Source organism: Ambystoma mexicanum, chromosome 4p, assembly GCF_040938575.1.
Source record: "Ambystoma mexicanum isolate Mex_15411 chromosome 4p, UKY_AmexF1_1, whole genome shotgun sequence".
Taxonomy (NCBI): domain Eukaryota; kingdom Metazoa; phylum Chordata; class Amphibia; order Caudata; family Ambystomatidae; genus Ambystoma; species Ambystoma mexicanum.
The window spans coordinates 1,237,819,681-1,237,833,323 of NC_090927.1; the positions used below are offsets into that span (position 1 = coordinate 1,237,819,681).

The 13,643-nt window shown below is 43.8% G+C and overlaps 1 protein-coding gene across 1 annotated transcript in view; it reads left to right on the plus strand.

The window, feature by feature from the left end:
* The first annotated feature begins 237 nt into the window (after positions 1-237).
* PSMB1 (proteasome 20S subunit beta 1) overlaps positions 238-13,643 on the plus strand; it is a 163,150-nt gene continuing 149,744 nt past the window's right edge. Inside the window, exon 1 of the mRNA XM_069606903.1 lies at positions 238-559. Within this exon, the coding sequence (XP_069463004.1) occupies positions 459-559 (101 nt within the window). The 5' untranslated portion in view covers positions 238-458. The remainder of the gene's footprint in view (positions 560-13,643) is intronic.

Below are 13,643 nucleotides of genomic sequence, written 5' to 3' on the forward strand. Positions count from 1 at the left end.
AAGAGCAACACATCAATTAAGGCGACGTTGTTTGTACTAGTAAAAAGCTTTGGCATGCTACTTCATCAAGCACATCTATTATATCAATGGTTTTAAACACCGTTTTTTTTAAATAACCGTAAATAACGAAATACATTATTTACAGATCATCGCTATATTTGAATAATGCTCTTTTATTTTCTTATATAAATTTGCTCAGGACTTTCCTGGTGTGGCGAAGGATAATCGTTAACCTTCAAGATGGCCACTATATTAATGCAAGGAGAGCGTTGCTGTTACCAGCGTGTTGTATGGCTGTCTTTCAGTTTCTCTTACTAGCAAATGTATCCGCTTCCGCCCGGGCCATCTTGGAATGAGACAGCAGCAGTGATAGATCCCAACCCTGGAAGTATTACGGATACCGGCAGTGTGTGAATAGGGGTGAAGCGTCCCGCGTGTTGAAAACTACAGATAACAGGATGCTGTCCATACAGCGACAAGACGAGAACCTGCGCGTGGCGGACTACCACTACAGTGGTCCTGTAGAGCACAGATTCTCCCCATACACCTTCAATGGCGGGTGAGATTTGGGAACCATCCATTACATTTACCCTCGTCACACTCGCTGTGCCTGTGTGTCGATGCGCTTCTGTGCCTATCTTCATGTAACGTCATCGGTGATTAGAGGTTTAAGGACGATGCCCAACCATTTAAAGTCAACAAATGCTTTCCTGCCAAGTGTTAATTTTTCATGCGTTACACCTCGAGCTTCCCTGCATTTTTTTTCTTTCCAATTGCGTGCAGTGCTTTGAATGGGAATACAGATTCTCGCCAACCTATGAAACCACACATTTGACTCTGCGCTTTTGACGCCGGCTGTTTTCGGCATGGCACCTTGGGCTCAGGTCCCTTCGGCATATCCTGTTGTTTGCATACAAGGCCCAGTGATATTAAATAATGTGCCAAAGAGTACACACTTTGGTAAAGCAGTGTATCTGAGATCCTTATACACAACTTCCCGTTTAGTTGTTATGCGCTATGTTATGAAACTTTGAATATACATATTAAGTGAGACCTTTTTTGTGTATAATCTAGCCGATATAGCTGTAAACTAAGCTTTAGAAAGGGAGTTTTGCGCTCAAAGATATTTGATGGTAACCTATCCATCGCACTTAAAGATCTTTAAATTAGCTATTGTAACTGCACTTAGAAGATGCCTGGTGGTCACCTATTATGGGATTTATGAAAATATATAGTAGGACTATAAGTGTAGTTTATTTCATTTGGAGGATCCTATGATCCCTACACCAAAGTTAACCTGTCTCGCACGCCTAGAAAACGTACTAAGCCTACACCAAAGTTAACCTGTCTTGCACGCCTAGAAAACGTACTAAGCCTACACCAAAGGTAACCTTTCTCGCACGCCTAGAAAACGTACTAAGCCTACACCAAAGGTAACCTGTCTCGCACGCCTAGAAAACATACTAAGATAGCTGGTCTATTTTCGCATGGAAGACTTTGAGGGTAGCCTGTCTATATAGTGCCTAGAAGAGCCTTTTGAGGTTAGCTTATCTTTTCACACAGACTATCTGTTCACACAGCAAGATCAAAGATAAGCTCCATCTGGGCTTAAAGTAGGTATAAATGCACAACTTCGGAGGACAACTGCCACAGGCACGACTTTCCATTCACATACTTTAGAAAGCAGCTATGACTATGACAAAACCGGTCTAGCTGGACCCGTTACGGCTTCGCCTCCTTACACCACACTTGCCTTAACACCTCTGCCATTAGAATACAGCGACCACTTACGACCATATTTGGTCTAGCTGGTTACATAACAAGTCTGCTGCACTAGCGCACTGTCGTGACCTCCCTCAGCACCCACCCACATGCCTGATCTCTTGGGTTGCTTACTGGAGCCTAGCCAGGCCACTTAATCCCTAATCTTGGCCAAATGCACACACTCATTCTGAGCTTTTTCCGAGAATGTTCCTGTACCTGGACTTCGGTCCCTGAGGGCTTGCGTCCCCACCTCAAGCACGTTGCGGCCATACAAATCAAGGCATAACATAAACAGTGTTGCATCGCAATTTGCTATGCAATTCTGTAGGTTTCCTAATTAAAATGTATGTAGCAAAACTAGCTATTTAAGTTGCTTTGTTCAATGAAAACACAGCTCACCCTGCATTCATCTTACCTTCGGGGCTCTTGTTCCACCCTCTTTTCTCTGTGCAAATTCAAGTGGGCTAATGCAGGGAGAGAGTGCAGCAGTAATCATCTCCTCCACTCGTAAGTGCCAAAGGCCTGTGTGGGAGTGCTAGGTGAGGCTTTTTTTCTTTTTCAAATAATTGCAAACCAGAAGTACATTACTTTTACTAAGCCAACTATATCCTTTTTTGCAAAGACCAGAAGTTAGTCATGTAATCCCATTCCTAAACATGTAAGCCGTTACATAATGCATAATTACAGTATTGCTACTGTAAAACACTGCATCGCCTCCATGCTTTACAGTAACATATCTACATTTCATAGTTTCAAATACACTTCATTTTGTTGGGGAGATGCATTTTATTGACTAGTGAACTCTTTTTGAAAATGTACATGATCACACAGCCAAATGCTTTTGATGGCAAAACTAGTTCTGTGGCCTACTGGCTGCGTACATCTGTGCAACTGGTGCTCAACCCATGAGCTGATCCCATACTTCTTGACATTTTATCCTCAGCTCCCCCGAGAAGTTAGACGGCCGCAAACTACAATATTCCACCTAGCTTGGCCAATTCTCTGCCTGCTTCACCATCCAATCTTCTTAATTACATGTTTACACAAAGTTGTGATTAATCCATCTAGTCTGTACATCTACAGATCTACTGCAGTAAGCCTCCAGTGCTCGCTTTGCTCTGATTATGATTGCATTATATATTTGCACCTGCTGGAGACAGCTGGTCAAACTGTTTTTAGAGCCTTTTTATTTTTTTTTTACAATAATATTAACTTGGGCCCATTCATGCAGCTAACATTTTACAGACACTCCTCCAGGGTTCGCAAAGTCTACTCGCCTGCTCGCATAGTCGAGTAGATTTTTTGAATCGGTATCGTTTGCAGGGGATGTTTGAAACGTATATTTAACATTTACTTTGCTGTTAATGTCAAAGGTTTCAATGTGTGTGGCGGTCCTCTGGGTGGCAGCAGTATGCCAAATAAAGTGTTTGTGGTGACAAGGAACATTTAGCAGAAATAGCATTTACATTTTTGTCATCCGTTGCTATGGGTCGAGTTAATTTCTTTTATGTCAAGTGGGTTAACTAATTAACTCAACCTGCAGGTCAAGAAGAATTTTAAATAATTTGCATGGCCTGACTCCACTCACAAATGTGTTACTTCAGCGGTACATAAAAATACTGCATTGATGCTCATTTTGTGTCTTGGGTACAAATAACATTGGTGGACATTCAAAATATTAGTACAACATTTACCAAGCAAATGGATTTTTTTGATAATCTAGAACACTTTATTCAGAAATCTCTAATACATTTCTTTTTTTAAATACCACATTTTATTGGTTTTTAGAAATACAAAACATGCAGTCCCACACAGTGGGGTAAACAAAACTTCCCATACCCGCCCGCCAACAACTCCCCGCTGTGGTCCCTTACCAACGAGCTTCAAAACATGCCACAACATTTTGTTTTTTTTGTATTACACCTGCAAGTCTCTGGGTAGCGTAACGGTACAGTATTATAAGTTACTTTTAGTGCGCCTCTTCCCAACTTTGCCATATTTTTTACGCTTTTTCTGGGCACACCCTGGCAGTATAAACTCTTTTCCATCGCAATGCAGATATCCACGTCCGTGATCCATTGTTCAAGGCTCGGTGGCCTCTCGCTATGTTCCTTTTGAGTATCGTAGTGGTGGTAGATAAGAGCGCTCTCTCATACCTCGTTAGATCATTGTCTCCTTCTATCCCCAGCAATAATTGCTTTGGATTTACAAGTATCCGCTTGCCCATTACCCTTGACAGTTCATCACAGCATTGTTGCCAGTATTGTTGAATGATGGCACAGTGCCACAGGATATGATAATAGGAGCCTTCCTCCCTCTTACATCGCAAACAGTATGGATTCGTAACCTTTCCCCACTTGAACAGTGCCACCCTTGGGTAATAAATCCTATGTAGTATCTTCAGTTGAATTAATCTAAGCCTGGAGGAGATAGTTGATTCTCTGGGGTACATCAATGCAGTCACCCATTCCTCTGGGAGTATATCACCTACCCCCCTCTCCCATTTGGCTTTCAGGCTCGAAAGTTCTTTCGTAACAAAGGAGTTAATGGCACTGCACATAGTCGACGTGACTTTATGTTTAAACAGTTCTGGGAATACATTACGCTCTAGTGGAGAGTAATCGGGTATGCCACTCAATTCAGGGAGATGGGCCTGCAACGCATGTTTGAGCTGGATGTAGTGGTGGTGTTCGTTGGGTGGGAGTGCAAAGGTGGCAGCTAGATCCGCAAATGCTATTCCATTTTCTTTCATCACATAGCCAATTTTCGTAATACCTAGTTGGGCCCATGCTTGCCATTTAGGGAGTTCACCTCCGGGAGATGTCTGTTGTTCCAGAGTGGTTGTGCTAGAGTTATTTTTTTATCCAAACCTAGGTATTTGTGTATCTGCCAGGCTAGGGTTATATGCGACAACGTGGATGGGTCAGCAGGTCGCCCTTTTATCTGTTAGAGGAGGCTCATGATGGGTCTTTCCTGTGTGTCAGTGTCTTGTATTATGTTATGCGGTAGAGTGGTATCCCCATGCAATTTATCATTTACTATTGCCATTTGACTGGCCCAGTAGTAGGTCTGTAGCCTGGGGAGTCCCATCCCGCCCTCCCATATGGATCTTTGTAGGGTAGTAAGTGCCATTCGTGGGTGCCCCCCTTTCCATAACAACCTCCTAAGTGTTTGATCTATCTTATGGAACTCATTGGGTGCTATTGGTAGTGGTGCATTTTGTAGTACGTAAAGAAAACGGGAAAGGGCCATCATTTTGAAGAGTGCCGCGCATCCCAGTAATGTGAGTGGTAGGGACATCCAGTGGCGAACATCATCCTTGAATCTGGTCGCTACTGGATGTAAACTTTTTCCCACGTAGTCTGTTAGTTTGTGTGTGATTTGTATACCGAGTTATCTGAATTGTTCCCTTTCAATACGGTAGGGGCACACATCTTGTATCGCAATGTCCATATGCTTCACCGAGAATAGTATGGACTTTGAACAGTTGACGCGGAGTCCGCTGAACACGCCATATCTCTCTAGTAAATGCGACACAACGGGACAGGAAACCCGCGGGTCCGCCAGATAAATTAACAGGCCATCCGCGTATAAAGACACTGTCTTCCCAGCCGTCCGCCCACCTGAAGCCACTCCATGTTTGCGTGGATCTTAACAGGATTGCTAACGCAAAAATCAAAGCTGATGGGGGGCAGCCTTGTCGATTGCCCTTACCTAGCTGGAAGGGTTAAGAAGTATACCCATTCACTCTTGTTACTGCTAATGGAAGGTGGTATAGTAGTTTGACCCAACTCATGAAGTAAGGGCCTATGCCCATTCGTCGCATAATTTCCCAAATTGCCTCCCAGTGCACAGTCAAAAGCCTTTTCGAAATCTATGGACAGTAGGGCTAGGGGGTTTGATAGCTTAGGTGTTTTTTCTAGTGCTGTGTGTAATCTATATATATATTTTGCCTGGTGGATCTTTGTGGCATAAATCCGCATTGGTCCGGGTGCACTAGTGTATGTATGACGCGCTGCAGCCGATTGGCCAGTACTTTCGCAAGTATTTTAGCCTCGCAATTAATAAGAGAGATGGGTCTGTAGGAACTGCACTGTCAGGTGGCTTATCTGTTTTGGGCAAAACTATTATTGTAGCCTTTCTGAGGTCAGGGGGGAGGCAACCCTGCGAGCGCGAGTGTTGAAAGAGGCGCAGTAGTTGTGGAGAGATTGTTTGCACCTATTTTCTTCCATATTTCGACAGGAAAACCGTTCGGGCCTGGGGTCTTCCCTGACTGAAGTTCTGACATTGCACAGGTTACTTCTTCCTCTGTGATTTCTTGTTCTAGTAGGGCCGCCTGTTGCTCGTCTAGGGTAGGAAGGGTAATTTCTTCTAATATATCGGTCGGTGGCAGTGCAAGTGATGCACTGTACAGTTCAGCGTAATATTTAGCAAATCCCTCCGCTATGTCCTGGTCTGTTACTAATGGGTCTGGTTCTTCTGTCGTTAGTTTCCTAACTTGGGTGAGGCCTAAGTCCCTACGCTACAACCATGCTAGAATGTTCCCCGCCTTGTCCCCAGTTTCATATATTTTCGCTCGTATTGCTGCATGCGCTTGTTTTGCATTGTCTAAGGCTATGTGCTGTAGCTGTTTCTGTGCTAACTGCAGTGCACGTTGTGTCTCGGGTAGGTCATGGACCAGGTGAGCAGATTCCGCATTCCGTACCTTGGCTTCAGCTGCACGTATCGTTTCAAGGTGTTTTTTCTTGTGGGCTGCAGTCCAGGCTATGATTTCACCCCTCAATACTGCTTTTAGTGCCTCCCATAACATTGTTGGGCTGTCCAGAGTCCGTATTTATTTAAAAGTATGTTTCGATAACTTTTTGTATGTGTTCCACCAATTCGGGAAACCCCAGGTAATAACCATTCAGTCTCCAACTGGGTGGGGGGGGTGGCCTGCTGGTCTTAATCGTTAACATGAGTGGGGAATGATCTGAAATACCTCTGGGGAGCAGTTGTGCATCACACGCCTCATGTATGTTACACATTGGTAGGAAGAAGTAATCCAACCTGGATAGCAAAGCATGTGCACTGAGTGGTACGAATATTCTCTTGTATCAGTGTGTAGGTATCTCCATGCATCAAGCGTAACCCCAGTGCATTGGTAAATGTGGCAAGTTTAGTGCATATATCTGGGTTTCTGGATCGTACGTGTGTCCTATCCAACTCTGTGTTCATGACTTCGTTAAAATCTCCTCCAATCAATGTGAGGCCTTCAGTGTTGTCAACAATTAGGGGTGTAATATCGTTAGTCAGGGGAGGTTAGGTGGTGCATATACAGCGATCATAGAGATGGTGCGTTCCCATAGGGTTCCCGTTGTGCGTACATATCTACCTTCCTGGGTGACAGCAGTGTGGCTATGGGGGAGTCTTTTGTGTACTAGGATCAATACCCCACGTGATCCCATGGTGAATCCGGCATGAAAGGCTTGTCGGTAGTTTGTGCGACTAAACAGTGTGGATCTTGTGCCCGCCAGCTGTGTCTCTGTTAAGAAGGCCACATCCGGTGAGTGACGGTTCAGTGCTTGTAGGACTAGGCGTCTTTTAATACTATTTCCAAGCCTTAACGTTCCATGTCATCATCCGGATGACTCTGCTTTTTTCTATATTGGTGTTCTGCGCCCTGTCACTTGTGCATGTGTGGTGTCAGTGTATTGTATATCTAAGAGTGTTCCATGATCCACCAACCCGGGCAGGGATTGAGCTGGATCGTACATCTGTTGGTTCAATGTCGGGACTCGTTTGCTCTGCTAATACATTTTTGAAAACTAATTTATGCCTTGCAAATGTGGAAAAAGTGCTGTATTTACTATTACTACTGCTAGCTTTCATTGCCTAATACGGAATTCGGAAGTCTAGCTGTGTGCGAGTTTTCAGTCAAAAACGTTCCATCACAACTCCAATTACTAAACATTTACATATTAGATAGGCACTGCTAATAACAAAGAAACTTAAGGTAATTTCCCAGGTATTCCATCTCTGTTCCATCAAAGAACACCAATGGTAACGGGTGAAGCCCACTTAGCGAAACTGTTCCGCGACTAGTGTGCTGAGAGCACAGTAGATGCATGTTTGTCTCTCCTTTTTGTTCTGCAGACTGGGCCCTGAAGGAGACTTCTGGCTGCGGGTGGGGGAGAGGAGGGAGGAGAGGACGCTATTTTCACCATCTAAGGCTGCAGAAGCTTAGTCCTTTAAGTTGCAATAAAGTGAAAGTAAAAACGTTCGTTTTCACCTTGCAACATAGTTGAGTACCGTTACCTCTTTCATGCGGTGAGTGCAGGTACTCAAATGCTAAAAAAAATAAGAAGTGCAGGTACTGAAGGGTCCGTCCCATTTAAAGCATGAATTGCATGCTTGCAACGTGTAGTTTGGTTTTCCCATTGTAAAGATGGTCCTAGAAGTCCCAGCATGTATTGGGGGGGGGGGGGAGGGGCGGACAGCACTGGTTGTAAAGATTGTCCCAGATATGTAGATGAGCACCTTTAGAGTTAAGATGGAGGTTTTATTAGGGTAGCCAACTTTATAAAATTATTTCGCAGGACATTTATGCCTGTATGCTCAGTTACCAAAAAAGCTTCCACTTATAGTGGGGTGATCGTATAAAGCACCTTATTGGGAGAAAGGTGTAGGCGGGCACACGTTGGAGAGATCAACCCGGTGAGCCACTGTGGGAATGTGGTGCAAGTAGGAAATGGCAGAAGGCTAGGGCAGGATCCCTAAATACCCCCCAAGGAGAAAGACACAAGGTTAAAGTAATGGTCACACAAAAGGAAAGTCGGACAAAGGAACGCTGGTGTACAGTTCTTCAGTTATATGCACTTTTTCTCTTTTGGTACACCAGCTGGGGTTTTTGAGTTTTTGTACAAAAGAGAAAACAAGACACTGCACACATTAAACTTAGCAGCTGCGTATCTAAAGAAAAACTATACAAGTTGTTTTAAATATTAAAATTGACAAGTTTGTTAAAAAAATATTTACAAGTCCATACAGTGTACTGTACAAAAAAAACCTATAAACATCCTTACTTCTGAGACAACCTTGCCGCAAGGGCTGTCTCAAGGTCTCTGCTGCTGCTCCTTGATGTTCTTCTTTCATGATGTTTCTTTCTTCACACGCTCTCCCTGGTCCTAGCAGGCAGAATGCAGCAATGGTGTGTAGGGGGCCCCCAGGTCTCTTATATGGGATCGCATTTGTGCATCTGATATGGTTCAGAGAGCCCCACCCCCTCTTCCACCTCCCCCCTCCCCCCCCCCACAACGCTACTCAACCTGGGCCATGTCTGCCAGGTGTGGACATGGGAGCCAAATGGGTCGCCTGGCTGGTGGTTGGCCCCTTCAATTATGAACAGGTCAGAGGGCTGGAACTGTTGAGCGCTTACCTGCTATGGGGTGAGCCAGTAATTTCATGTGCCTGGGGCATTTGGGCCACCTGAGGGCTGGGCCTGATTGAAGGGCCAGGATGCAGCGGTGAATTGAGCAGAGCGCCTCTAACCCCCTTAAAGGGTTTACCCACGTGGCCAAGTTTTATTTTCTCTTCCAACTAGAGTAAAGAATTCCCTGCGTGACCACGCACAAATGTACTTTGCCCTTTTTTGTTTCAGGATCAACGGAGCAGCTTCACGCACCAGAGATTCTTTTTTTTTTCTTTTCTCTCCCTGCACAGGGTTTACACACTTTTGGGGGAATTAGTGGCAGATGGCATTTTAACGCATAGATAGCACAGCAAAAACAGTAGGGCCATACTTTATGCAAGACACTCATCTGTTAGATCTCTGTCCAGGCCCTGTGGGTCAAAATACATGCAAACATCCCAATTTGCATGCGGGTTGACACCAACATAAGTGACTTCACAGAAAGGGCACTGCATGAAGCATCATCAGTCTTTGATACTTCGAGGTACCATGGTAAGTGGCTTTAGAACAAGTTGCCCATGAGTATGTTGAGTGGCAAATACTTTTTTGGTGTGAAATACATGAATAACGCTATTGTTATATATGATGCAACACCATAGTTCCACATGGGTTTGGCGCGCTCTTCAAATGTCAAAAATTGTCATTAAACCATAAGTGAGGATTTTTTTAGTTCATAATTAAGGTGTCGAGTTTTCCGTTTTTACTGATTTTAAACACAGACAAATCAATCTTCTTTCTGTCTGTATTGATTTATAAAAATGGAAAAACAGTTCTTTCTGCCTGGTTCTCTGCAATGCCACTCGTGATTGCATTGCAGATTGGTAGCATGTAGAGTGTAAAAGTTGTATACAAATAGCACTAAAGTTCTTTAAATTGCTGATAGGCAGCAGCAGTCAAATGAGCAACCGTTTGTTATGGAAAACATTGAGCTAGGATTTTATTTTATATAGCTGCAGGTGTGCTTTAATAAATGCATTCATTTTTTTTATTAGAATAAATGCAGAAAAATACTGGTTGCGAATTATCTTTGTATCTGACAAAAAATAAACGTGGATAAATAAAGAAAAGGCCCGAAAATAAATATGGATAAATACAGACGAAATGGCAGAAAAATAAATACCATAAAACCGGAAGCCTTACTTATAATAGAATAACATAATCTATGAACTGAATCACTTATAGGGAGTCCCATGTAAGACGCAGTGAGATTAAATGATTTGCCCGGGATCACACACTTTGGTTAGGGTGTAAAAACAGGACGTGCACACTTTTAAGCAATTGACAACATATCTTTCCAGGTTTAGTTGATATGAATATTAAGGCTTTGTTTAAAGCAATGCCTTGAAAATAATGTACACAACATAATGTAGCATGTCATAATAAAATAAATTATAAATTGTCATAGGAACAGCTTTAATGAAAAGAGTATGACATAAGCATTATTTTCCCCATCCTGCATGGCACTATGCAAAGTAATGATCTCACTTGGGTATTTCACACAGCATGCTGCATTATGCACACTTTCCATTTCTCATCACCCCCTTCATATTTTTTTAAGGCCCACTACCTCTTCCTCCCACCCATCACTACCTAATTGTAATGCTGTTTACACAGAGCAACGCGCTACACAGACCCCAGTCGGAGCAGGTCTGTTCTGCTGCCCCCAGCACCAGCTATGACACGGAAGGCTGAGCGCATGGGTTGAAGAGGTTTGGATCATACCGGCAAAGCAAACTCAGGACTTTGTCTCACTATATCTCACCAGGCATACTGGTCTCAACCTTTTGTTTAGCAGTTTCGCTGAAGTCACTCCATTATCAAGTACCATACTTTGCTGGTCTTTTCTTTGTCCTGTATGGACATGCTTAGTTAGTGGTGCGGTTTTGTGACATTCATATTTTATAACGCGCTTGATACCAGAGACCAGTCTCTAAATGCAGGACTGCGATTCAAACCTGTGTTGCTCTGCGTTATCTTGCTTACAAAACAAATGCGTTGCCTATGAGCTATCCTCTAACATAAATATTACATACAGAATGGTGCTTTTATGATGTAGGGAAATCTAGTAACATGGTGGCCCATTGTAGTTACATACTGTTTCATTGATTCCACAGACCATGGTTCCCCATTTATCTTGGAAACCTTGTTAACCTAATCATTACCCTGATGAAGATGATGGAAGGTGGATAGTCCTAAATATTCTTCTTTTGGACATTTCAAAGTCCATATTGGGCTGAAGCAGAACCACTTTATCACCACAACTCCTGCATGTCAAAATGTGTCCGTTTTTGGTGTTACAGAAAGGCAGCTTATGGATTAATCTTTTATTTGTTATTTGAAGAAACCTTGTGTATTAATTTGTGTTTTATTTCAAACAAGGGGGTACAATCACTGCTATGTTAATTTATCACTCAAATTATCTTTGTTTATTATGTGTCCTCATTCATATGTTTCAATCAAATCATGTGACACTTGTTTAGTGCTATGCACTTTATCATTGGCAACTGCTTCTCTCGGCGCTGAAATCCCTCCACTGGATGCAAGGATCAAGTTAAAGTCTCTCTGCATAGTCCACAAGGCTTAGTGGGTTTGGGGGGGCCTGCAGTACCTACAACGCTCTCTGCCTAAATACTCGCCTTCTACTGACCTCTGCTTGGCCTACTCCAACTCTCTGTGGGTGAGCCGTTTCTCCAAACAGATTTGGGGTAGAACTTTATCCTCTACAGGTGCCTCACTTTGGAACAACCTCTTTGCCTCTCTCCGTCTTGAGCCGGACCTCCTCAAGTTCCGGAAACTCCTCAATACCTTCCTCTTCCTCTTTTTGCTCTCCCTCTACCCGATTAACCTCCTTTCTCGTTGCTCCTGCTGCCTTCCTCCTTTATCCTCCCCAACTCGGCTCAGTTTCGCGGACTGGTCTCCTGGTGCATCTCCAGGCCCTCCCAGGTCCCAGGCCCTCCCACCATTCCTACGCTTGCATCTGGGCTTCAGCACTCTGCCTCACACTTTTGCAATGGGAATACGTTCCATGTGAGGGGCTCCACTCGTGCAGCCCACTTTGTTCCTGCACTACGGTGAGTGTTTGGGCCTGCTAAGACCCTCTTGGGCCTAATTCCTGGTGCCCGCAGACCCTTCTGGTTGTGTCCCCAGCCCGCTTCCACCCCGTTCAGCCCTCCCTCCCCCAGACTGTCTCCCTTCCGTGTTTTGTCTCGCCTCCCTCCTCCCCTGATTGGCCGGACCCCTTCCACCTTGGCCCTGATTGGTGCAGACGTGAAGCTGCCCGTCTCTTTGCTGGTCCTCCCAAGGCAGCCCTCTGCCTGGCAGCCCATCGGCAAAGGACGGCTACTACAGTGACGGCTCCACTTCGTATCTGTAGGTATCCGCAGGAGAAGCAAGAAGTCAACAATAGGTAAGTGCGGGAAGGGGGGGGCCAGAAGCAATTACTTCACGCCATACTACCCAACCACTCATCTAACAAAACATCACCACTGTAAACTCATTATATCTGTAAAATATTTGCATTTGGAAACTCTGTTCTATACATGTGAAAGTTGCATTTAGAAGTACATTTAGATGTTGTAGTTAGAAACGTGCCTAACAGCCCCCATGTGAAAAGTTGCATTTAGAAGTGTCCCCAATACCCTGTCTGTGGATTTAGAAGTGTCCCCAAACCCTGTCTGTGGATTTAGAAGTGTCCCCAATAGCCTGTCTGTTTCATTTAGAAGTGTGCCCAATAGCTTCTCTGTGAAAAGTTGCATTTTTTAAATTTTTTTTTTTATTTGCTTTTATCAAATCAATGATTTTGCAAAGAAAAGGAAGAAGAAAGTCTTGAAGTTAGAGTTTCAAAGTTTCGTTTTCTTCTTTCCAGCCTTCTCACAGTTTAAAAGTTCCCTTCTGATGTTCACAGCGGATTCAGATTCCGGTTCCAACTTTTATTGGTCAGAACCTTGTCTCTCTTCTTCTTTGGTTTTAAGGAATCATGCCTCTAAGGCTGCCTTTAAAATGTTCGTTGTTGCTTTTGACCATGTAGTCCTAGATCCACTCAGGAGGCGGTTCCACCAGACGTCTTCTTCGTACAAGAAATTAGGATTAATCGGTGGTCTCAAAAACGCTCTTCGCCATTTTTTCGTTTTAGTGCAGTGCATCAGGAGGCGCTTTACCGATTCAGGCTCGTGTTCAGTTTCGCATAAGCGACATTGATTTGTTTGCGATTGGCCCCTGATGGCCCTTATTTCGTTGGTCGGGAGCAGGTTAAGACGAGATCTCAGAAAAATAGATCTTAAGGCTTTATCTGGGAATCCTTTTAGGACTTCAGTAGTTGAATGTCATTTTTTGGGTTGGAAGTTCAGATGAGTGAGGAGTTTGTTGTTTCCTGCTAGTGTTAAAGTCCCTATCCAATCCAATTGGTCCATTTTCCGTTTTATTTTCGTAG